General features: G+C 44.0%; 3 protein-coding genes and 1 long non-coding RNA gene across 8 annotated transcripts; 3 read left to right on the plus strand and 1 right to left on the minus strand.

Moving 5' to 3' along the window:
* Positions 1-279: 279 nt before the first annotated feature.
* On the plus strand, positions 280-10,395 carry cenpu (centromere protein U). Its single transcript, XM_062476839.1, has 12 exons — positions 280-569; positions 844-895; positions 1,005-1,080; positions 1,175-1,418; positions 1,536-1,695; positions 1,781-1,934; positions 2,329-2,434; positions 2,714-2,792; positions 2,903-2,950; positions 3,313-3,374; positions 3,524-3,674; positions 10,087-10,395. The coding sequence occupies exons 1-12, from the start codon at positions 565-567 to the stop codon at positions 10,201-10,203; spliced, it is 1,254 nt and encodes a 417-aa protein (XP_062332823.1). The 5' UTR covers positions 280-564; the 3' UTR covers positions 10,204-10,395.
* Positions 7,508-8,634, minus strand: LOC134033030 (uncharacterized). Its single transcript, XR_009932067.1, has 3 exons — positions 8,526-8,634; positions 7,661-7,711; positions 7,508-7,550 (listed from the first exon to the last, which is right to left on the minus strand). It is a non-coding gene; the product is annotated as an uncharacterized LOC134033030 (long non-coding RNA).
* A 179-nt stretch (positions 10,396-10,574) lies between the features above and the next one.
* Positions 10,575-16,526, plus strand: casp3b (caspase 3, apoptosis-related cysteine peptidase b). Its single transcript, XM_062476846.1, has 7 exons — positions 10,575-10,724; positions 12,292-12,362; positions 12,608-12,756; positions 13,194-13,322; positions 14,764-14,939; positions 15,318-15,432; positions 15,538-16,526. Exons 2-7 carry the CDS (start codon positions 12,301-12,303, stop codon positions 15,765-15,767), a joined length of 861 nt encoding a protein of 286 aa, XP_062332830.1. The 5' UTR covers positions 10,575-10,724; positions 12,292-12,300; the 3' UTR covers positions 15,768-16,526.
* Positions 16,527-16,852: 326 nt separating this feature from the next.
* Positions 16,853-24,488, plus strand: irf2b (interferon regulatory factor 2b). Of its 5 annotated transcripts, none has more exons than XM_062476843.1 (9): positions 16,853-17,010; positions 17,948-18,040; positions 18,126-18,225; positions 21,106-21,282; positions 21,506-21,540; positions 21,655-21,751; positions 22,142-22,309; positions 22,895-22,938; positions 23,599-24,488. In XM_062476843.1, the coding sequence occupies exons 2-9, from the start codon at positions 17,954-17,956 to the stop codon at positions 23,896-23,898; spliced, it is 1,008 nt and encodes a 335-aa protein (XP_062332827.1). In that variant the 5' UTR covers positions 16,853-17,010; positions 17,948-17,953; the 3' UTR covers positions 23,899-24,488. The 5 variants fall into 5 exon arrangements, with proteins under 5 accessions (XP_062332827.1, XP_062332826.1, XP_062332829.1 ...); XM_062476842.1 differs by having other exon boundaries at positions 16,869-17,110; XM_062476845.1 differs by lacking the exon at positions 16,853-17,010 and adding an exon at positions 17,159-17,443 and having other exon boundaries at positions 22,849-22,938; positions 23,599-23,704.
* The last annotated feature ends 609 nt before the right edge of the window (positions 24,489-25,097 follow it).

Consider the following 25,097-nt stretch of genomic DNA (forward strand, 5'->3'; position numbering starts at 1 on the left):
AGCACAGTTTTGCAATAAATAAAATGCTAAAATGTGGTAATGTGAATTTGTTTTATAACTTGCGATTATTCTCTTACTCTATCGGGGACATGTGGGCTTAAAATAAATACAAACTCTGTAACGGCTTTTTAATGTTCTTATTTTACAAATACACAGTTTGGGTTAATGAGCGAGGATTGGATTGTTTTGCTTTCCGTACTAGTCGTACTAATAGTATTTGAAGGGGTCAGTTTTCAGTGTTGTATAGGACACTAGTGCTCTTTGTTGCTAAACGTACGTCAGAATAAAAAAATATATACTTTATTATTTAAAGCGTCAACACACAGTGATGCACCAGATACACAGTTTTTCATAAAGTAGACATTACCAGTTACAGTACGCCTACCCCTTTTTTTTGGATAATAGGGCGGTCCGTTGAGGGCTCGAATATTTTTGCGGGAGAAAAGAGCTGAGATTAGCGTGTGTTTATATTTTGTTCTGACAGCATATCTATCTATCACCTCGTCGGATACAGATAATATTACAATATTTGCGACAATAATGTGGTGATCACCTGCCAGTGTCATGAGGTAGCTAAACCATTCAATTGCTCACGATCACGACACATATTTCAAGTAGACAAATGTAGCTCTAGTCTTGTTTTGATATAGCTAGCACTAGCTGGTTAGCTAACCTCGAGCTTTGCATGTTAGAAAGGTTCATGCTACTAGAGCACGATCAGCTCTATAGTCGGTAGAACGAAAAACCTGAACTTGCAGACGCATAACCCACATACTATCCCACTTAACTTATGGAAGTAAAATGAAAGTGAATAGCATTATGCCTAACATGTTCTCCTCACAGCTCTAGAAAGATAAGAGCGAAGATGCCAAAAGTCGCCCCCCAAAAGGACAAGGTTTGTGAATTGTGACTCTTTTGACATTTCTATTACTACTGGATGGATCCAGTTGATCATTGTCTTCCTTTTACCATTTTCTTCCTGTTGTCCCTTTAAGATGGCTCAGCCTGAAAGCAGACCATCCTACCTGAACGTGTCTTCCATTGAGAAAGACAGCTCATTGCACGAGTACCACAACTATGGTGAGGCTATAGGGCTACTGAATACCTGTGGTGGCTAGCTAACTTGCTGGTGAGCAACTAGACTAACTAGTCCCTCCTCCACCTGTTGACCTAGGAAACCCCATGCACAGCACTGCCTTGGAGGAGGATCTGAGTCATGTGGTGGAGCAGAAAGAAGGGGCTCAAGCGAGGGAGGGACAGCGACAGCCACACCAGAGCAGCACTGTAGTGGCCCCTAAAAAAGCCCCCCGGACTGGCCGAGGAAAGGCCCAGACCAAGGACAGAAGTGGCCAGTCGTCCCCAGCCAAGGCCTCTGTTCCTGGGAGGACAGAGAGGAAGAGCCAGGGACTTAAGGAAAGGTAGGCTGGCTTAAGTGATGTGCTTGGCTGGTGACCAGTCATGTGATGGAGACTGGCAGGGTCAACCAGGCAGCTTTATAATGTTGTGGTTAATCCGTTCTCTTCTGTGCTGGGCAGGCCTGTGAAGAAGAGGCTGAAAAGAGCAGCAGACCCGGCTACGGTGTCTCAGCCCCAGGCCGTCTCCACAGTCTCCCCCAGCTCTCCTAGCCCGACCAAGAAGAGACAGAGACCTTCTCTGTCCTCCGAGGACCTTTCTGACAACGAGGACCCCAACTGGGTAAGGACCATCCAAGAGGAACACCTTTGTGAGTGACCATTTGGAGACAGATTTGGACTGACCTTCCGGTTTGTCTCACCCCCAGAACAATGGCCAGAAGAGGGCCAAGTCCAGGAAGTCCGCGAGTGAGAAGGTGAGCAACAGGAAGTCCCCTGGCAACAGGCGGAACAACAGGAAATCGTCTGCTGAAAGGAAGAGCCTCCAAGACAAGAAGAGGAAGTCATCATCAGGAACTTCAGGTAATTTCTACTGGGATCCTATTGGTCGGACCCTCCTATAGAGACTTCAAGAGCCCTCCAATCCTGGAGCTCAGATTCAGACCTTCAATCAATCGATTTTATTTATAGAGCACAATTTAAAAACAACAACAGTTGACTAATGTGCTGTACAATGTGTTTGCAGAACCCTCAAATACAATAAAACTTTCCAGTAAATATACTTATATCCCAAAAGACATGAAACAACAGATAATAAAAAAAACATATAGTGTTGGAGCAGTTCTGATAGAATTCGGTAAACTGGTAAGTCGGTAACCTTCACGCACATCCTTACTCTCTGCCACTACTATGGGTTCCACTTCCTTGCCTCTCTCCTGTCCTCATTGGCTGTCCTCTCGTCTCTCACCCCTCCCAGACACGACAGGTGCCGTACGCAAAGTGGACCTGCTCCAGAGGGTGAGGAACCCTGGTGAGCTTGATGTGGTCCTAGACTCTTTCCTGGAGTTCACCTCCCTCTACAGGTCAGTCTCAGTAGCACCTCTGTGGCTGTGGGTGTGGTGCAGGTGGGTGACGTTAACCAGGGTGTACGGTACCTCCTGCAATAGGAGTTCTTGGGAGAGGTACAACCTCTGTGGATCTGAGAGGAGAGCTGTCTAATCTGACCTATCTAGGAAAGGTCCTCACGTGTTTGAATAATCGCAGTTTCTGAGTCAATCAGAGGAACATTCCGATTGTACCGAGAGGAAGTGAGATCTCTGGATCTGATGTTGTCCTGGTGATGTCTGGCGCTATTTCCTCAGCGAGGCCGTGGGGTCAAAGGCAGTGTGTCAGGCGATAGACGCCCTCTCTCACTCCGTCCAGGAACAGCTGTCTGAAAAGGTAGGTCAAGTCAGGGGGAGGGCTTATGTTTGCCAACAGCTGGTTGGCTGTGTGTGTTGTGTTACCTACTCTAATGTGTATGGCATGGACATGATCATTTGTCCGTCCAGATTGCTGCAGCTAAGGAGCTGGACTGCCTACGGAGAGACACAAGGAAGGTAAGACCGTCTACGGACCTATGGGGCAGTCAATCACTTGAGGTCCTAAAGAGGTCAAATAATTTATTTGACATGCACAGTATAACACATGACATTCTGGTTCATACATTTCTTACAAGGCAACAGCCGCATAATAGGCATAAACATAAAAAAAGCAACAAAAGCAAATTTGATTAGAATATTAGAAAAAAGTACAAAAACAGCAACATTACCGGTAATAGGAAAATACGATAGCGGTGACACAAATAGCAATAATAACATTATAGTAGCACTAGCAGCAGAGATGGGTGTATAGACAGTTATAAAAGGGTAATTCAATATAGGAATCAGAGTTCATACTGATGGCATCTGTGATTTCCTAGGTGACAAGTGCCATCAACAAGAAGAGAGAGAGGCTGCTGGAGGCCAAGAACGAGGCCATCAGGTGGGAGATTTTGTGTGACTGGTCTCATACAATAGCCTACGTTGATGGAATTGGTACAGTTGCTTCTCCAGGGATTATGATCGGGGTTCATTGGGGCGTGTTGGGGTTAGGCAATCCCAGGTTAATAAATAGTTGGCGTCCCTCCACAGGAAAGAGAAGGAAGTTCGGGGGCTGCAGAGAGAAAAGGCCAGACTGCAGCAGCGCCTGGAGGACCTCCGAAAAGGCTCTGGCCTCCTCTCAGGGCTGGCAAACCTGCACAGAAACTACCGGCAGCATGTCCACCTGGACCAGCCCCAGCAGGTGAGCTAGGTTCCCTGTAATCTAGAGTTGTGGTTCTCAACTGGTCTAACCTCAGGACCCACATTTGTCCTTGTCATAACCCAAAAATAATTTACATTCCAAACATTATAATTTATTTCACAAAACAATTTGTACAGCAATCCACAATGTCTATGTACTGTTCAAAACATGCAAGGGCGTTTTCCGGCATAGACAACCCCCAAGACTGCAGGGGGGCACCGATTGGGTGCACCGTCTTTTCTTTTTTAATCTGTAGCGTATGTAGTTGTTCCAGACGTGGTTTTGCCCCCATCGGAGGTACACTTGGCACATCAGGAATTGAACCCAACGCCTCTAGCATTTCGGAAGCGACTACTACCAGCTACACCAACGAAAAGCTAGCGATTTGCAGGCTTTAACCGATCTACACTGGCTGCTCTGGTTTTAATTATTGTAAAAATACTACAGATAACACATTACCTTTAGTGATCTCGCCTAGGATGCGAGATTGGCAAGAAACGCCCCTGAAAACAGGAAACAAACAGCGCTGCAGTTTTGATTGACACTTTGACATGTGTGTTCTAGAATGCGGTCAGCAAGGTGTGAGCCTATCCATCTTATTCTCAGGGGGTCTACTGCATAGATATATATAAACACTAGATGTCTCGTCCGCGTTGCCGGACAACGGAGTCGAACGTCCGCACATGGCGGCCATCTTGCTACAGTCAACTCGCTCACCCATAACATTGTGTTGATGCTACATGTACTTTTTAAATGGCCATAACTTGGTCAATTTTCAACCGATTTTGAAACGGTTTGGTTTGTTATCAACGTCAGAGATGTCGGTATGCCACTGCATACTTCTATTCTATAAAAAAAAAAAAACATAATTATTCATAAGTATGCAGTGGCATACCGACATCTCTGACGTTGATAACAAACCAAACCGTTTCAAAATCGCAAGATGCAAGATGGCCGCCATGTGCGGACGTTCTAGACTCCGCCGTAAGACATCTAGTGTTTATATATATCTATGGTCTACTGTAGAAATGATTATGGGTGCAACTTCCGGTGAAATAGCGGAAGTTGCGGTTTGCTATACGTTAGTCACAGCCAGCCGTCAACAGTGATTCTTTCTAAAGTAATTTAAACTATAATTTAACTAAAACTGGTTTGTTTTTAAACATATGTTGTCATTTATATTGTTATTATTATTGTTATAAAATGTCATTGCGGGGCTCTGGTAGGCTACCTGTTGCGCTGTTCGCAGCTGTACTAACAATCAGGCTAAATCTGTGGCTTCAACGACAGTGTGTTGAACACACACCCACAACAAAAAGGGATTGTTCTTGTGACAAATGGTACAGTTTCCATCGCCTGCCAACAGATGAGGAATACAAAATAATGTAGCTGAAAACCCTAGCCTGGAAGAGACCACCCAAAACACTGTATCGTATGTGTACTCATTTCATTTTGTGGACAAAAAGCCGACGGAGGAAATCCGCATCCTACTTTGTGTTTGGGCTACGAAAGACCTCCACAGATTTAGCTAGTTGCAGTACTGCCAGTAAATGTTTGTGGGTTAGTAGTGCCCTGGTCCAGCAACACATGAGCACCCAGCCGTTTGTATTTCACTCTGACGATGAAACTAAAACCCAGGACAGGTTATGTGGGACTTTAAGGCTCCGACTAGGTCTGCTTTAAGGTAGACAAGGTTGTGTCCCACCTCCTTAATTAATACGCGACACATTTTTTCACTGTGGAGGTACTGATAAGACTCAGAGCTTTTCAGGTTATTCATCGCTTCACCGTCCGTAGCAACAGAGTTAATAAAGTAGCTAAATATGCTAGTGTACGTTATTTGAGGCCACTTTTTCAGGTCGTCCTCCCATCCCTCGATAGTAGAAGGCAGAGGTATGATCAAATTGTCCCGTTTCAGGTGTAACAGGCTGTGTTCCCACGTTTTATTTCGCATCAGAATTAGCTTACCGCAATGACTGTTTATGAGCGTTACCATGACAATCGCCGGCTCCGGAAGTCGTGCCCATAATTCAGGAAATGGATCATGGGAGCTAGGAATAAGGTGGATTCATCTTTCAAAATAAAGCGTACCATTGGAAGTTCGATAACTTATAAAAAAAGTTTGACTTTTTGACGGAGCCAAAGCCTCGACCCACTCCACACCAGCTCGCGACCCACCAGTTGAGAAACACGGATCTAGATGTTAGCTCTGCTCCGCCACTGTTCTGCCTTAATACCCCAACCCAGTTTACCTACCTGTGGTCCCCCAGCTAACACAGTTACGTTGCCGCAACGTCACTCGATGACCAAACATACGTTGCCGCAACGTCTTTGGCGACGTTGCGGGACCGTGCATCTGTGGGACGCCAGAACGTAACCGCAACGTAATCTTGTGACGTTGCCAGTCCGTAACCGCGACGTCGTGGCAACGTTATTTTTCCGACGTTGCCAGTCTGTAACCGCGACCTCCTAGCAACGTAATTTTCCGACATTGCCAGTCCGTAACCGCGACCTCCTAGCAACGTAATTTTCCGACGTTGCCAGTCTGTAACCGCGACCTCCTAGCAACGTAATTTTCCGACGTTGCCAGTCTGTAACCGCGACCTCCTAGCAACGTCATTTTCCGACGTTGCCGGTCCGTAACCGCGACCTCCTAGCAACGTCATTTTCCGACGTTGCCAGTCTGTAACCGCGACCTCCTAGCAACGTCATTTTCCGACGTTGCCAGTCCGTAACCGCGACCTCCTAGCAACGTCATTTTGTGACGTTGCCAGTCCGTGACTGCAACGTTAACTAAGTAACCTATATTTCTCAATTCTACTGCTTATATTGGGGCGGTTCATATGCAGACCGCATTTGCCCAAAATGCTACTTGTTCTTGTATAATAGGCTACATGGTAGCCAACTTTAGGAGGTTTGTGTGATGTTTAGCCTAACTCCAGCTAATCATAAACAAGGCAGCATTTCCATGTATTGTCATTTTATTTCAAACAAAGTGCCAAACAGTGAATTAAAATCTTCTGCCAGTCCCCGCTACAGGTCCTGTCTGTTGGCCCTGACAATGAAGCACAAAATAAGTTAGTGTTCTATCAACATAATTGCACGTGTAAAAAGGCTCTATACAAGTCATAAAAAAATCACATCTAAAATAATATACATCATCAAAAAAACATGTGATTCTAGATTTGTGTCACATAGCCATGTGAAAGGTTGGATATGGAAGCTGCAATCATGATTCATTCACCTGGCTTGTTTTGAACGGGCTGCCGGGTTGTGTTTGAGTGTCTCCTCTATGAGGAGCTCCACAGCTTTCTCTCCCAGTCCCGTCTTCCACTTCATCACAGCGTCTGGAATTAGAAGTCATGAACTTATTGTCAGCACCAATGTGAACGTTGAACGCTGCGTGTAAGCCATAGTTCATGGCATCTCCAAACACTTACCACTCTCTTTCGCAACTCCAGCACCTTAAGGCGCTCCTCGCTTAAGGCGTCTTGGAGTTCAGCCTGTGTTTGGGCCACCTGTAGGTCCATCACTGGCACTGGCAGTGTGTCTGCCCTGTAGTCGCCTGAATAGGAGAGCCTCTCGCTGGTTCTCCTCCAATGTCTCCATCTTCCGGAGCATAACCTGTAATGTGTCTGTCATTAAAGACAAGTAAAACAAGTTTACAAGAGTTAGCATGATTGGCATACACTGTGGTTCTTCTAGATTAGCTGTAACATTTATGTAAATAACAAATGTTACCTTGAATGGTTGTATACAAAGCATATATTTTTTTGAGTGTCTTATATTTGCACTTGCCTGGCTGCCAGCTGTTTTCCTGGGCCCCCAATTGGTTCACCTCCACCAGACCAGAGTTGACATCTAGGGGTATGGAATCTGGTGATGCAAAAGTTTTAAGTCATGCTTTTGCTTCAAAACATAGCCTTTAGGTTGCCATGGCTCATACAATTATTGTCACTGTTTTAAACGGTCATTCATTACTTTACCATCATTTCCCAGGGACACAGTGCTAGGCCGTGTGACGGTGGTAGGATAATCTGTACAGAAATGAAAATGGAATGTAGTTTATGTACATAGTTATAGCATATTGATATAAAAGGAGTAGCATTGCACATATGTGATCGTTCGAAAGCAGGGCCCCACATCGTAGCGTCGCACATGTGTGATTCTGAACATTCCAACCGACTGTTTTCCGATAGACAAAAACTATATGACAAACGCTATAGTATGGCTTCAAAATTTACAATTAGTAGGCTAACAAGTAACACTAGCAGGTAGTAGCATTGCTACGAGTATTATGCTAGGTTGCTAGGTAACGGAAGCTAATTAAAACAACCTAGCTGCCGTTTTGGAAAAATAACTGATGGAAGCGTCGGAAATATTTAAAACTCACGTATCTAAAAGGTTAAAACGAATAAACTTATCCAAAAAAAGATGTCTTCTACAAATTTGAAAAATTAGTGACATGATACTTTTATAGACGCCATTGCTGTGATTAAAACGTGATCAGCCACGCTAGCTCCAGTCTTTGAAAATTCCGGGCTAAATAAACTATTTTGGGACAAGGTTTTTTAACAGTTCTGAACGTTTATTTTCACTGATTCTTTTGTGGGTGATTTGTGAGAAGCTAAACTTTGAAAACATGTAGGCCTATGCATTTTCAGTATTTCAACATAACTTTCTGGAGGGTTTAACCTCTACTGTACTGTAGCTATCGAAATCCTAACGTAAACGATGTGAATCTGATAGCACATAAACAGGCTAAATGGCCTACATTTAAAACATATACGTATAAGTATGCCCCATTAAATTTCTTAAAATATGTTTATATATTTCTGTAAAGAAACTCACCTTTGAAGTAGCTAATTTCCAGTTGAAATCCAATGCGTACAAGACGGTGTTGAACCCCTGCAAAATCTCTTCTGAAACCCCAATTTGAGCGATGCGTTGAAATGGGCATGCGCAAAGTTGTTGCTCAGGGGCAGACTGAGGGGCAGGTTTGCTAAGGAAGAATTGTAATATTCTGTGATGACTTGTCTTTGGAAATGAAACTCTTAATAGTCGCTTACCTTTTGGTCACATTTAACAATTTTGTATCACAAAAATTATTGGAGCACAAATTTGCATTGTGTGTCATACAGCTTTGGTGTGCTATACAAAGAATGTTTGCTTAATCATGTTACACATCACACATTGATTGCTTTTGTACATGTTTATAGTAAAGAATGAAAGACTAAATTATATTCCAGATTCAGTCTTATTTATTAAAGCTATGTTTCTGCATATGAGAAAATTGATGACCAATGACATGCTGGGGCTGAGCTGCACATGAATTACATGCATTGTCTACATTTATACGTGCTGGGTGCAACATTTAATATTGTGTGTGATTGAAATTCATGTAGACTATGGGTACATTGCAAAAATGTCAGAACTGAGAGCAGTCCAGTGTGATCTCTCCATCTCTGGATAAACCACTATATGCACTCGAGATCCGTTGTCCTGCGACCAAAGAGCGACTTAGCCGCAACTTAACCCATGGTACCAAAATTAATGTATCCAGCCGACCAAGGTACAACGTCTCGGCAACGTTGTCCACGGGACCAAAAAATAAGTAATTAGCCGACCAAGGTACCACGTCGCGGCAACGTTGCCCACGGGTCTAAAAATAACGTAACCAGCCGACCAAGGTACAACGTCGCGGCAACGTTGTCCAGGGGACCAAAAAATAACGTAACCAGCCGACCAAGGTACGACGTCGCGGCAACGTTGTCCAGGGGACCAACAAATAACGTAACCAGCCGACCAAGGTACGACGTCGCGGCAACGTTGCCCACGGGTCTAAAAATAACGTAACCAGCCGACCAAGGTACAACGTCGCGGCAACGTTGTCCAGGGGACCAAAAAATAACGTAACCAGCCGACCAAGGTACAACGTCGCGGCAACGTTGTCCAGGGGACCAAAAAATAACGTAACCAGCCGACCAAGGTACGACGTCGCTGCAACATTGTCCAGGGGACCAAAAAATAACGTAACCAGCCGACCAAGGTACGACGTCGCTGCAACGTTGTCCAGGGGACTAACAAATAACGTAACCAGCCGACCAAGGTACGACGTCGCGGCAACGTTGCCCACGGGTCTAAAAATAACGTAACCAGCCGACCAAGGTACAACGTCGTGGCAACGTTGTCCATGGGACCAACTGGCAACATTCCCTTTATAACGTAGCTACGACGTTGCCACGACGTTGCCAGAAGGTAACGTCGCGGGTTACCAACTGAGCACTTACTGGCAACGTTGCCGCAACGTCATGTGTTAGCTGGGCCATTGCTCCATTCTATTCTGGCTGAAGCTGACGTAAGTGCTGACTAACTGATATCTGCTAACTGATATGTGTACCTCCCCGCCCAGTACGGTGTGTCCAGCCTCCCTGCTCTACTGCTGGAAGCACAGCAGGTTCTGGGAGCTGAAGAACAGCTGAGAACCCTCAATGGCAGGCTGGAGCAGGCCCTGGAGAAAGTGGTCTGACACAGCTATACATCCACACAAATACAAATTAAAGCAGCAATGTGCACAGACCATACATTGAAAAAAATACATCCACGATACAGTCCAGAAGTTTTTTGTGTGCTGCAGGAACTAAATATCAGAAATTACTGTAATTATGAATGAAACATCTTTCATTGTGTCATAATAAACGTCATGTTGGAGCATCTGAAATGTTACTGGGTTATTGTATTCTGAATGCATTAACGCATGTAGAGTTTATTCGTGTGTTAAGAGCACGATCCACTAGATAGAAGTGGTCCAGTTTCACTTTTACTTTTGACATTTTATGGTAGGCTACGTGTCTTTCCTGAGGGAGCTATTCGCAGGTGTGCCACACACCGCTCATAAATCGAGTACCATTGCATACATCTGCTGAATTATTTTTTCCAGGAGTCCGATTGGTTCAAAGTAGTTGGGAGTATTATGTTCTGTACAGTACGATAACAGGAAGGTTGACTTTTCACTTATTTATCCGCTTCCCTATCGGAACCGAGTACACGGTAAGTTTTAGTCTGTTTTCTTAACACGCTAGAGCTATAACTGAGTTTGTATAAGCTTTCTCAAGACACACACTTTTTGTACCATGTTGCGTGTATTGACATCTTGACTAGTCGCGAAGGGCGGAGGCTACAAATGATTAAAGATCCTGTAAAGTGGAATTGAAAACGAGTTTTAAGTTCACCACACCACAAAAGAATGTGTTATTAACTACCCATCCAAATTCGAATGAAAAAAAAACACCAACAAGTATGTTAAATTAGGCTTTGAAATCATGAGAAAGTCAGCACTCTGCGCTGCCTACCTACGACCCAGATAATGGACGCTACTTCAAGCCGAACTTAACAGTATAACTAGAATTAGAATGTATTTGTTCAATGAGTGAAACATACAGATGCATATAAATGAAATGTTCCCCTGAGCTGTAACACAAGAGTAAAAATGACACCAGAGACAGCAGACAGTGAGCTCTACAACTAGGCTACTAGGACATTAGCTACCATTTCACCAAAATACCATCATTCTAAACCGAGTAGCCTAATATCAAGTTAGGGGTTTGCACTAACTCATAGCATAGATACCTCGAAAAGTTGTGTAGTATAATTATAACAAGCAAACAGAACTGAGTGATGAACTGCTGGCGGCGGTGGATGGTCCAGGTGCGACCGGAGGAGGAACGGTCGAGGGCGATGCTCGGTTCGGTTCCGCGCTGCAAGAGAAGCCGTGTGTCCCTGAACCCCGTCTGTCTCTGGTCCATGTTAAAACTATCCGCCGTGAAATGGTCACTGCAGGGGCAGCTGTTGGAGTTTATCCGAAGCTCTCTATCAGCGTGGGCCTTCACAAAATCAATCCACCTATTTTTCCTTTCCTCAGGGAATCAAATAGCTTTGCAGCGCAGCTGAAGTTTTTGCATCCAGGGAAGATGCAGTTGCGGGTGGAGGGAGACATCCTGAAGCGAGCTATCTGATGTAGGCTACAATAACAGTACAGCAGGAGGAACCATTCAGTGATCTGACGTAGATGGTTCAAAATTACGTAGATAGGTAATTTTTTGGCTCTGCCCATTAAAACCTGATCTGAAAACGGAGGATAAACTGTTCTACGGTAACTCCACATTTCAGTGTGACAAAGTTTTTCGCGCTTTGCACATGCTTTCAGGAACTCATTTAACACGTATATAATGTAGCCTACTGAGAAGAAAATCATGGAATTTGCTTTACAGGATCTTTAAGGTAGCTAATACAGTACACATAGCCTACATGCTAGTCAAAGTGGCTAACTTACTAACCCACCTTTCCTACCCTTGAGAGTAGCAGAAGAATATTGACACACATACCAAATTGATTGTTAACACCTTTTGTATTTATACTTTCCTGTTTGGTCCTGCAGTGTATAGCTACAGAGCCCAACTGTAGGCTACTTTGTAGACAAACAGACTGCTAGATCCAAACATGGATCTAGCAGACAGTAACGTCTCAAGTCAGCCTGTCCGACTAGATAATCGTGTTGTACTACGTGTTTATTTTATTTGGAGAGACGTTTCAATAGCTACATGTCTGTCTTGTCTAGGTTTCTGCCATGTCTAGCCAGGTGGACGGTCATGGAGACTGTGTGGATGCCAAGGCCATAGCAGGACAGGGGTAACAACAACCTAACCCGACCTGAAACTTAATAATGAATTATATTTCCTGTTATGCCGTTTGTCTTTGTGTGTGGTGGTGCTATCCTTTATATGGTACTAACCTGATAAACTGGTTTCTATGGACGCCCTTCCCCATTAGTGCTTCAGGAATGACACTTGGGCTGATGGTGCAATGAGTGACATCCCTTTTCCCTTGTGTGTTTGTGTCTGTGTTTGTGTGTGTGCGTCTATTTGCTATGACAGTGTCCCCAGCAAACCTATTGCCCCCAAGCAGGGGACCAGTGAGGTTGACTCTTGGCCTCATGTGGACATGACATACAGGTACAGGATGGACTACCCCAGCCTGGGACAGTGCATAATCATCAACAACAAGAATTTTGACAGAAGCACAGGTGGGTTCCTGCTTATGTAGCTACAGAGTTGGTGACGCATAGCATAGCTTCCCTGTCTTCTATCTCTCTCTCTCTTCCTCTCTTCAGCCTGCCTTGTACCAGCCAGATTCAATTTTCAACTTGAACTTCTTTGTCTCTCTGAAAAAAATGTGGGATTTGTCATGCGCTTATGCTAATTACAATCAGTGGATGACTTATAAGTCTTATTTCATATGTGTTCTTATTTGAACCTATATTATGTTCTGATGACTCTCACGAGTCTATGGTGTGGTATCCGCCTGATTGAATAACGAGCACCTATTGGCTGTACGTTATCTCTGTTTTCCCTTTCTACTAGAAATTCTGTCCTCTGACCTTCATGCCTCAGAGAGACTTTGTTACCACCGCCCCCCCGCGCCCCCCCCCCCCCCCCCCCGTGTGTCCGTCTGTGTGAGCAGGAATGAACGTCCGAAATGGAACAGACGTGGATGCAGGCAACGCTATGAAAGTGTTCTCCAGCCTGGGTTACAAGGTCAAAGTGTTCACCGACCAGACAGTCCAACAGATCCGGGAGCTTCTCTATAATGGTGAGATTTAACCCAACTACACCTCTACAGTGCCTTGGAAAGTATTTAAACTCCTTCACTTTCTGCACATTTAGTTTAGTTATAGACCTCATTTAAAATGGAATATAGAAAACATAATGTGGAAACCCAGGGGACTTGAAAGCCAGATTCACAATGAAATATGAGACTCAAGAGACAGTTAGGCTTAACATAGTGTCCTTTAATAAACGTAGGTCAGGAAAAGGGTAGCGGGACAAACTTAAGATTCTTCCCGTCCGGGGTCCTCCAGCCTTCAGGCAGTGTTGTCCTGTGGGGGTTGAGAGCAAAGGGAGAGGTCATTTTTCCCCCAGAATCTCCTTAACCCTTGTGTTATCTTCGGGTCATTCTGACCCATCAGTCGTTGTGACCCACCGTCGTATTGCGACAACTTTACCGCATACAAAAACAAAGTAAAGCAATTTTGTATTTTTGTAAGCATGCGTCAGACCCCCCACATTGCGAAGGTTAAAAGAAAATTATTTTTATTTGTTTTTGTATTGGGTAAAATTGGGTAAACACAACGATGGTTCGTTATGAACCTTTGGGTCATGTGACCCGAAGGCAGCACAAGGGTTAAGGAACACACCTCCTGCAGTGTTGCCTCTCCAGTCCTTTGTTCCTCCTCTGTGGCCCTGGGCTGGCTCCCTTAATACCTTCCCCTGATCACCTGATGGGCTGCAGGTGTGACCAGTGCCATGTGCCAAGTGGCTGCGGCACTTGAACAGGCAAATAGACTCCCTCTATTACCTCCCCCAATCTGAGCCTATGAACCCGCCCCCTGTGCCGGATTGGCTTGTCCGTTTCCCTTGGTTTGCTACAATAAAAATAATTGCTAATGCATTGAAAACTTCAGGGAATATAGACCTTTGAAACTACTATAATCTTTTTCTAGAGAGCTGTCTGTCTGGCTCAAATAAGTAACCGGGCAAGATGGACCTTGGTCAAGTTATCCATGAATCCAGAGGTCACTCTTAAGAGAATCTCTGAGTTCCTATTCAGATATAAAACCTTCTAGATTGACACCCATCTCTGGAGCACTCTGATTTCAGCCTTTAGGTTAGAGTGGATTGACACCGGAAGCCACTGTTGAGGCAGGTAGCAGCATGCTCAGAGCTTTCTGAACATAACTTAGTTATTACTCAGTAAGGGGAAAACATTTGAGAAGCTGCCTAGATCCAGGTCTGCAAAGCTGGTAGAAGAATACCCAAGAAGTTGTAATTGCTGCTAAAAGTTCTTCTACAAAGTACTGAATAAAGGGTATGAATATTTGTAACATTGGATAATATGGATAATGACAATGTAATTCGCCTACGACAGTCTATAACAAAAAACAGGGGAAAAGAAAGGCCATCTCAATACTTTACAAATGTAAACTGTACAGTCTTCTGTTTCATCCGTTTATCTAATAAACACAAAAATGTAGTTTCCAAGGAGGACCACAGCCAGTCAGCCTCCCTGGTGTGTGTGCTGCTCAGCCACGGTGACGAGGGTGTGTTTTACGGGACGGACAAACATGTGGAGCTGAAGGTTCTGACCGGAATGTTCAGAGGAGACCGCTGCAGGACCCTGGCTGGCAAGCCCAAACTGTTTTTCATCCAGGTAATACACCTGCCCAAGTGCTACACTTACAGTATACACAGCTATACTGCACTGGTGACATACCAATACACAACTATACTGCACTGGTGACATACCAATACACAACTATACTGCACTGGTGACACACCAATACACAACTATACTGCACTGATGATACACCTATACACACTCATACACAGCTATACTGCACTGATGATACACCTATTCACACCCATACTGCACTGGTGATGCACCTATACACACCTATACTATACTGCACTGGTGCTACACCTATACACACCAATACACAGCAATACTGTACTGCACTGGTGCTACACAAAGACAGTCACACTCTTTGACACTGACTCTTCTGTGTTCCTAATGTCTGGCGTGTGTCAGGCTTGTCGCGGTTCAGAACTGGATGGGGGGATTGAGACTGACGCCGTGAGTGACGATTCTCCTGAGAAGATACCTGTGGAGGCCGACTTCCTGTATGCCTACTCCACAGCCCCAGGTACACACACGCACACCCACACACACGTCAGGAATCCTCAGAACACTGTGTTTGTTGTCCCCTGCTCCTTTGGACATTGTGTAACAGTGTATTTGTTCCCCCAAGGCTACTACTCATGGAGGAACACCAGTAATGGTTCCTGGTTCATGCAGTCTCTGTGTGAGATGCTTCAGCGCCACGGACACGTGCTGGAGATCATGCAGATCATGACCAGAGTCAACCATAAGGTGGCGCTGGACTTCCAGTCTGCTTCCTCCACCCCAGGCTTCAGTGCCAAGAAGCAGATTCCTTGCATTGTGTCTATGCTGACCAAGGACCTGTACTTTCCTCAGTGACCATCAGGCCTGGACAGCCAGTCTTCAGGAGAGCTGAAGTAGCTGGCTTATTGGGTTAGGGGTAAATTGTTCAAAGGTGACTGGTTTTTATTGAGATTTTGTATCTGCATGTCGGTGGATTACTCTGGACCAAATGTAATTGTTTAAACTATAGGCAGAGTTCCAATTTTCTCAGGATTAAAAAGGACCTGCTTAACATGGGAATGCAGTCTTTAAATGGATATTAAGAAGGGATTTAAAATGACTGATCTGGCAAGGTATGTTACCTCATGAGCAGAATGAAAAGATCTCTCAGGTTTTAAACAATTATATGAGTGCCAAATATGTCTATTTTCAAATGTCTATATAAGCGACATGTTTATGTGGCACATTTAGATTTATATTCATAACAATAAAATATATTAGGTTTATATATAATATAAATTAACATTTCAGCCAGTACAGCCAATCAAAATGCCATTGTCTATTTATTTCACAAGCCCATCCTCGGGTCATGGCTAGATAAGATTAGTGACTACACGCCCATCCCTAGCCATAGGCAACTGCCATCCTTCTGTACTTTTTTGTCTCTTCCTTGCTAGGCAACTATTCTGCCCCTGTTCCTCCTCTTATTTCACCACCTCCTCTCTCTCCCTTTCTCTCTCACTCTCCCTTATTCTAGTCTGGAAAGGACTACAAAGTTTGTTTTTAGATGCATCATAATAATGCATTTACAAATGCATTATTTTAAATAAAGGCGTGAACACCAGCCATACATTGATTATAATAAAATAAAAACAACGTAAGCGTCTTTACACTTAATTAAGTTAGTGTTCTTACATCCTGTACCTGTGTGATGCTCAAAGTCACTCTTAAAACGATCTAGTTATGTATGAGTCTAGCTGTGTAACATCATACAACTGGCGATGTTTGCAGAGAAGTTCGTCCTTGCAGCCACGGAGTTGTTCACAAGTAGCTGCACATTCTAGTTTCGTTTCTACACACCGATCAGGCTCAAAGGAAAGGCTCTGCGAGAGGAATTCAACGACCGAGGATTGAGGAAGTGAAAATGAAATGGAGCGGTCGGTTGCAGATGCGCCCACCAATGAGAAGGCTTCCCGTGGTTTTCAGAAGCCCGTGCAACGCCATCTAGGTTCAACAGTCTCGAAGAAAACATCGGGAGGGGATTTCCACGCAGCGCTTCCTCTACTTGTTTTGCTTTCGATCTGGACTCTGAAATACATGAAGTTAGGTTTTCGTTGAGGTATTTCATAGCTATTGGCGACACTGTTCTAACTTTGCGACTGTGGCAAGAAGGTCGACTGTATCAAGCTGAAATACAACTCGGCTACTTATTCACATAGGTAACGTTTCCGCATGTTCTTGAAGCTGACATGGTCGCAAAGAGCGAGAGAGTAACAACACGTAATCGAAAGTAAAATTATGTTGATCGTAGCAATGCCAAGCGTAGAATGAAGTTTATTTTCACTTTTGATGTAGAGATGTCTGCTGAACAAGCTTTTGTCCTGTTGTTGTCAGGTTGTCTGCGCAGTGACGGAGCTAAATGTAACTTTGGCCAACCGTGGCGCTCAAGAAACCATTGTTACTGTAACGATTTAGCGAGCTAACATGAATTTGCAGGCTGTTATTGCACATTGTTCGTTTCAAACGTGTCGCGGCGATTCATGATGCAATGTGTAAGTGTGACAATGTTATTCACTACATAGAAGTGTAACGTAGTGTAGCCTACTATATCAAGTTGTATACTGCTGTCCACAAAAACATGTTTGTTTCACCGTTGAATACAAAATGATATCGTTAATGACTTATTGTGTAGCCTACTTATCTAATTTGACTATTACTTGTAGCCGACTAAGATTATTTCGTAATATAGGCTAGTATTGAACGGTATCTGATAAGTGTAGTTTATAAGTGCTCGAATTTGGCGGTGGACTTTGATCTTTATGTTCTGACACGGCACACCTGTAACAGGCGGGGGCCTTGCCGGTTATTCATCTCCAGGCCAGGCCTTTAAACTGCGCCGGTAGAGGTACGATAACAGACTACTGTTTTGAAACTTCTGGAGGCAACTGCGGTTGTAACTTACAAGTTAGCATCAGACAGGGACAGCGTATTCATCCTTGTCAGGTCATGTCACTGATGGTGGTGTCTTGTGTCCATCCTTCCTTCCATGTCTGCAGGCCACCATGCCGGTGGAGAGGATGCGCATGCGGCCTTGGCTGGAGGAACAGATCAACTCCTGTTTGATCCCTGGCCTGAAATGGGTTAACAGGGTGAGAGAACACAGCACTGTAGACAAACACACACGCAAAGACGCACCAGCACAAGCAAACATGCTGTTTGGCTTTCTCCCTGCAGGAGAAGAGAATATTCCAGATTCCCTGGATGCACGCTGCTCGTCATGGATGGGACCTAGAGAAAGACGCCCCACTCTTCATGAACTGGGCCATTCACACAGGTAGACACTCTCACAGTGGCTGACATAGGGAGTTATGTGGCTGAGCAGTTAGGGAATCGGGCTAGTAATCAGAAGGTTGCCGGTTCGATTCCGGCTGTGAAAAATGACGTTGTGTCTTTGGGCAAGGCACTTCACCCTACTTGCCTCGGGGGGAATGTCCCTGTACTTACTTTAAGTCGCTCTGGATAAGAGCGTCTGCTAAATGACTAAATGACTAAATGTCAAATGTCACAGTGACATACAGAACCATACTGGTGCATACAAACCAGTTCAAGATGAAGTATATTTGCAACAGGTACAAAATCAGTCAAACCTAAGTCCTATGTCCTAAGTTCTAAATCTTAAATCAAAATAAACTAGAGAGGGTACAATTTCTGGGGAAATTGTAGGGTGTGCTTGCTTGCGTCGGTTGCACAGGGGTCCGTTTTTGAATGACATTTTTACAACTGATTTCAGTATATTTTATATGAAAATGCATAGTTATTATTTATAAAGATTAAATAGATAAAAAAAAAACAGACAAAAATGCTGCTCATTTACAACTGAAAATACGAGTGAAGTGTAGAATGAAATAGATGTCTTCTCATTTCCCCTGCAAGAGGCAGCCTCATCGTTGAATCAAAACGAATACATTTGGCAGACCGGTGTAAAAATTGACCTAATCTCTATGACTTAAATGTCATTTTAAGTTTTTCCCTTCTCCTGATATTTTCAGGCATGTAGCCTACTCATTGCATTAATTCATTAATAAAGAACCCCCTTTGAAGATTATTCTACGACGTTACCCGGCAGTAGAAGATGGAATCGCGATTCAAACAGTACCATCTGCTAACTGAAAATATGCCCCCCAAAACGTAAATAAGCTTGACATTTATTTAGTGGAAAATCGCTCATTCATAAAAAGCTCACTGGTAGCGACCATTGTCAGTAACAACGCAAAATGCGATATAGCCCTGTGTGGAGAAGCTGCCCCGGTAAATTGTACTACTACGGTACAGTACTAGTAGACTACTGCTGTGTTCGTCTTGGTAGCGATTGCGTTGGTTGAATTGGATTTAACGTTCCGTTGTATGGTTTAGGCTGAAATTAATTATTTTCATGAACAGATTGACAACGTTTAGTCTGTGGCAATGAAGTTCAGGTTAGTAGTTAGATAGACTTTTGATTTAAGTAAGGAGAGTGCCGAACATGTTCTGTCGCCGTTTGACTTCCTAAACAGCTGTGTACTGTAGATGTTTTTGTAGTGTGTCTCGCGTAAGCTACAGCGTTGCAGTTAGCTACACTGGTTTGAAACCACAGGTAATGGTAATTTCATCAACAAATCGTTTACTAATGTCAGAATAAATCCTACAACGAAAATGTATATGTGAGGAATGTGTATTTTAACGATTGAAAACAGATACATCATAGACCACTGTAGTATGTGTTGCCCGGGCAACACAGGCTATAATGTCATGATGCTAATACTTCAGTGAAATAGTAGACTACTGTTTCCGAAAGTAGATGTACTTCCTTAATAATATCAGCTTATATTGTAGTTACATTACACATCACAATTGTGTGTCATATCACAAAGTAAAATGAGTAAATAGTTATCACCCTGGCCTCTTTGCTTGTGGCGTTTCTGCAGCTGCCTTGCAGTAAAGCTATAGTTAGCCTAGCTATCCCTTAACAGATGCGAAACGAATGTTCTGCCAAAGGTAGTCACGCGTGTTTTCGTGACGTTAGTAACGTCAGTGACTGTGGCTAGCAAATTAGCTGCCTTGCAGTAAAGCTATAGTTAGCCTAGCTATCCCCCAAGTTAACAGATACGAAACGAATGTTCTGCCAAAGGTAGTCACGCGTGTTTTCGTGACGTAGTGACGTTAGTAACGTCAGTGACTGTGGCTAGCAAATTAGCCACCGTTAGCTTCACTTTTCGCCACAAAAACTTAACTTCAGCCTAAACCATGCAACGGAACGTAAATCCCAATAGAAGCAACTCAATCGCTACCAAGACTAAACTTTTGACACCTAGGTTGTCTAGGTAGGCCAAATATTGACTGAGTTTTAGGGGGGCAAAAAGAAATCAAAATAATAATAATAATAATAATAATATATATGTGAGAGAACAAAGGTTGTGCTCTCGCCGAAGGCTTGAGCACACCCAATTAATTCCTATCCTATTCTAACAAACAATACCGTATTTCTTCGATTAAACGCCACCCTCAAATAAACGCGGCCCTCGAATAAACGCTGCACCAAAAATGAACATTGTGTAATAAACGCTGATTAAACGCTGCACCAAAAAAATCCGAAAAACTTTATTTAATTGGTTAAATTAAAACACAGTATTTATTACACAAGTAAATAACAAGTGTACAATATAAAATTGAATTCGCCACTAGCGAATTTGCCTTTCATCAACCCGAAGTTCGCGTGCTACAAATCTGTTGCTGCTGTGAGTGCTTTCTGTTTGAAAGCTAAAGTGTAAGAATGTTTTGCCATGCTGCTTCAGATTTCTACACAATGTAGAACACTTGTATTTTAGACAGTTAAAGTACTACCCACGCACACCTAGACTAAATGCGCAGCTTCAATTTTACTTGAGGCTTTGTGTTTGACCTCCTTGTCTATTCTTTGTTTGTCGATGGCCGCACTGCAGCTACAATTCACTAAATCTCTCTTACTAATCAAACGTTGCCCTCCAATAAATGCCGCCCTCCAATAAACGCTGCACCAAAAATGAACATTCTGTAATAAATGCTGCAGCGTTTAATCAAAGAAATTCTATTAATACAATTCAATGCAATTTAGGGTTAGGACTGTTGGACCACACCTACTAAATGGTTTTATGTGTGCATTGTGTTTGTGCTCTCTGTGTGCGTGTTCATGTTTCAGGGAAGTACCAGCCAGGTGTGGACAAACCTGATCCAAAGACTTGGAAGGCCAACTTCCGCTGTGCCATGAACTCTCTTCCAGACATCGAGGAGGTGAAGGACAAGAGCATCAAGAAAGGGACAAACGCCTTCAGGGTCTACAAGATGCTGTCACTCTCCGAACGCCAGGGCAAGAGAGGTGAGAACCAGAGTTGGAGAAATACGATTTCAAAGTTCACACTGTCGACCAATCGGGGCAGAGGTTCCATTTGTGTGTTCTGATCCCCAGAGATAGTCTTGTGTGTAGATGGTCTGTTGCCTGGTAGTGGTGTCAATTGTACTATGATGAAAGGCAGACTGGTTGTGTGTGTACATCACTGTGACGTAGCTAATTGTGTCTTGTTTATTTTTTTAAATTCCAGGAAAGAAAAGATGTGAAAAGGGGGGAAAGAAGAAGGTAATTGTGTCGATAAACATCACATCAAGCAATCGAGCAGCAAGCAATTAGTGTCTAATTATCTTATTAAAAACCATTTTGGTTCTGGAATGATCCATCCTGTGTGTGCATCAGGTTCCTAGATCCTCATCTCCGGACGATAGCAGCGGACAGCTAGTTGTGAAACAGGAAGTGAAAGAGGAAGTGGTCACAGACAGCACCACCCTCACAGGTAGCACCTTTCACGTTTGTGTCCATGGTTACCACACAGCACTGTAGTATGTCAGAGGTGTAAACTGATGGTTCCGGACAATGTTGCTATAGCAACCACACTTGTCCTGAGAAAGTCAAGTAAACCAACGACTCTCAATCTCTCTTTCCCTCCTATCTTGTCCCTATGTACCACCCCTCCTGCGTTCTGCCTTTCCTCTCCTCTCCCCACTCTCCTCTCTTATCTCCATACTGCTCTCATCCATTTTCTCCATGTCTCCATTTCATCCTTTCAATAAATGTTTTCCCTCTCCCTGTCCTTACATTTCTCTCACTGTCCCCCCGCATCTTGTCTCCTCGATCCTCTTCTCCCCCCCCCCCCCCCCCCCCCCCTTTCAATGCTCCTTCACAGTCTATGACCATCCGGCCGATCGGAGTCCTATAGACGACCACCTGATTATACACGATCAACTGCCATTTGTCTGTCAGACCATCGAGGTTACCACGGAGAGCGAAGAGCAGGCTGTCAGCTCCAGCCACCCCTACCCCCTTCAAATCTCCCCTGTGTCCTCATACGGAGGTTAGACAACAGCCTACACACCAAACTCTAAATGCCACATGCTCCCGTGTCCATCTCTCTACTCTAGCTTACATTTACAGACCTCATAGCAACCTTTGGACCTGGTCTGCACTCTGGGCTAGGATACTGGACTGTATGGCCCGGGGCTAGAGAGACAATGTAGAGAAAGCAAAATGTTGGATGAAAGGGGGAGAGACAGACAGGGAAGGTTAGAGAGACAGACAGACAGACAGACATGTAGGCAGAGAAAGTGGAAAGCCACACACCTCCGAGAGGCTTTATGACTCATGTACGGATCAAAGTCTTTCAGAGCTAACATGGCTTGCACTTCTTTTGTTATGACCTCTGGCCGTGATACTGTCGCTACAGAATGATTTGACAGTTGATAGATCAACTTTGCGAGTTTGTTAGATATGAGAAAAGCAGTATATCATAGTGTAGTTTACATTCCCGTACAGCTCACCTGTCAGTGACATTTCAGGCATGTTTTTTGGGCCAACCTCCTTATATCCTCCTTCCTCTCCAACCTGTTAATCCAGATCTCCCTGATTCCTCTCCTTTCTCCCCCTCTCCTATCCTCTGCAGAGAGTGACACAGATAGCATCCACAGTGAAGATGACTCCTTAAAGGTGAGAAAAATACTCCTCTGCCCCCACACAACCTCTGCCAATGCTCTCTCTCTTTCTCTCACACACACAAACTCTGAGTCCAAACTTGAATCCCAAATACCTACATTTACATTTTAATCATATAGCAGACACTCTTATCCAGAGCGACTTACAGTAAGTACAGGGACATTCCCCCTGAGACAAGTAGGGTGAAGTGCCTTGCCCAAGGACACAATGTCATTTGGCACGGCCAGGAATTGATCCGGCAACCTTCTGATTAATAGCCCGATTCCCTAACCGCTCAGCCATCTGACTCCCCACAAGTTCATATATTCATCAAGCACTGCCCACTTCACTCACAAACGACTAAACCGACCTACTACAAACTTCCACTAAACTCACACATTCTTAACAAAAGCAGGTTCTAGTAGAGTTCAGCTGCAAGGTTTGGCCTGCCTGAGAGCCACAGACTCACACAGCTGAATCATTAACCAAGTGCGATAAAATGATAAGCAAGTCTTCACTTGAAGCCGTCAGTTCCTCCCAGCCAGTTCTACTGCTTTGGCTTCCAACCCCAAGCCTGTCTGCTCCCAGACGTGAGACTAGTGTGTGTTTGTGGTGTCTTTCGCGTGTGTGTGTGGTGTACAGATAATCTAACGGTTGCTTACATGTGTTGGACAGTGTGTTGGAGGCTTGTGGAGCCGGAAAGGGTACAGCTCAGTGCTCCGGGTGCCATCCGGCTCCCTACCCAGCATGGCCACCTTTGTTACGGCCGGAAAGACCAACTTCAAAGTGACAAGCACCAGAGACCCCACCCCCCTCATCAGCTATCATTCCTCCCCCTGGACAGACTCCTCCCCTAACTCGCAGCCCCTCCCCCTGACGGCGACTTCGTCCTCGCAGGCCTCCTCCTCAGAGACACGGGCCAGTGTCATCATGAAGACGTCCGACATATCACAGCCCTCCGTCAAGACCTGCTGACCCCGCCCACTGAACCCTGTTCTCCAGAGTGCCCCCCTCATTGGATGGACTGGTCCACAGACAGACAGACCTGACAGTCTTGCAAAGTGACAGACTAACAAGACAACCTGACTCTACTCTGCCTCTGGGTAATCATGTACATAGTAATATGTAAAGTCAAACTGCTTCTGCACCTTATGGAGAGCACTGACGTGTGTGCGTGTGTGTGCGTGTGTGGGTAAAGGCGCTCCATGGGAGGAAAGAGGAAAACGATAAATGCACTTGTAATTTATCTTGAAGCCTTTTTAGCGATCATATATATATTTTTATATAAAAGGGAAATTTTAATTGAAGGTGGAGAGTGTTTCTTCTAAAAATGAATTATGTTTTTTTTTATTGTTAAAGTAGCTAATTCATTGTGATTCGCATTGTCATTGTTTATGTGGCACCTACTGAATGTAACCATGTGACTAGCTTGATGCCTGTGTGTCTTTATTGTTATATGTTTCCAGATCCATGTTAACATGGTAAGTGTGTTTTTATGCTGAGCAGGCATGGCTACTCTTAATCCTGTGGATCATCGATATGCAAATCTGAATAAATAAATAAACGACCGTTTTTTTACATTTTGACACGACATTGCCTCTCAACATCCTGGTTATTCCTGAGCCATAGATTAGTTTAGGGTTGCCATGCTGTGTCAGTAATTCACTAAAATGGCAAAAGAAAATTACTGCAGTACATAAAAACTGCAATCTGAACACAAGATCACGTGGGGCCAGTAGACGGGTTGCAGGTAGTTCTTTTTTTCTGCAAGGGTGTCATCTTTTATAAATGTAGGCGTGAGTAATTAATGGTAGGCTAATCTGGTAATTTAGGCAATAAAACATTTCAAACGAAACAAGTATCCACGTTTTAACAGTAACATACGGTACCTGAAGAACTGGAAAGCCGCCTGAGCTGTCTTAAATTATTATTATTACATGATTATTAAGTGTTCAAAGGCCTACTTTTCGTGATTTAATTTGAGAACAAAAGCGAGCAACAAAGCGATCTTGTGACCTCTGTCTGACGACATCACAGATTTGGATGGAAGTGGTTTTACGCCGCAAGCAAATCTGATTTTTTTGGCAGCGGAAGCTTAAGGGCGGACCGATAAACAAATTGTGATATTGTCAGAAATTGCATTTGTTCAAACTGAAATGAACTACGTAAGCCTA

The sequence above is a fragment of the Osmerus eperlanus genome, chromosome 13 (genome assembly GCF_963692335.1).
Source record: "Osmerus eperlanus chromosome 13, fOsmEpe2.1, whole genome shotgun sequence".
Classification (NCBI taxonomy): Eukaryota; Metazoa; Chordata; class Actinopteri; order Osmeriformes; family Osmeridae; genus Osmerus; species Osmerus eperlanus.

Coding starts and splice junctions, on each gene's coding strand:
- cenpu (XM_062476839.1), top strand. Junction 1,419..1,535: donor AGCCAGGGACTTAAGGAAAG/GTAGGCTGGCTT, acceptor TGTGCTGGGCAG/GCCTGTGAAGAAGAGGCTGA. Junction 1,696..1,780: donor ACAACGAGGACCCCAACTGG/GTAAGGACCATC, acceptor TCTCACCCCCAG/AACAATGGCCAGAAGAGGGC.
- casp3b (XM_062476846.1), top strand. CDS start 12,301: ATGTCTAGCCAGGTGGACGGTCATGGAGACTGTGTGGATGCCAAGGCC. Junction 14,940..15,317: donor CCAAACTGTTTTTCATCCAG/GTAATACACCTG, acceptor GGCGTGTGTCAG/GCTTGTCGCGGTTCAGAACT. Junction 15,433..15,537: donor TGCCTACTCCACAGCCCCAG/GTACACACACGC, acceptor TGTTCCCCCAAG/GCTACTACTCATGGAGGAAC.
- irf2b (XM_062476841.1), top strand. Junction 18,226..21,105: donor GAACTGGGCCATTCACACAG/GTAGACACTCTC, acceptor TTCATGTTTCAG/GGAAGTACCAGCCAGGTGTG. Junction 21,541..21,654: donor AAAAGGGGGGAAAGAAGAAG/GTAATTGTGTCG, acceptor TGTGTGCATCAG/GTTCCTAGATCCTCATCTCC.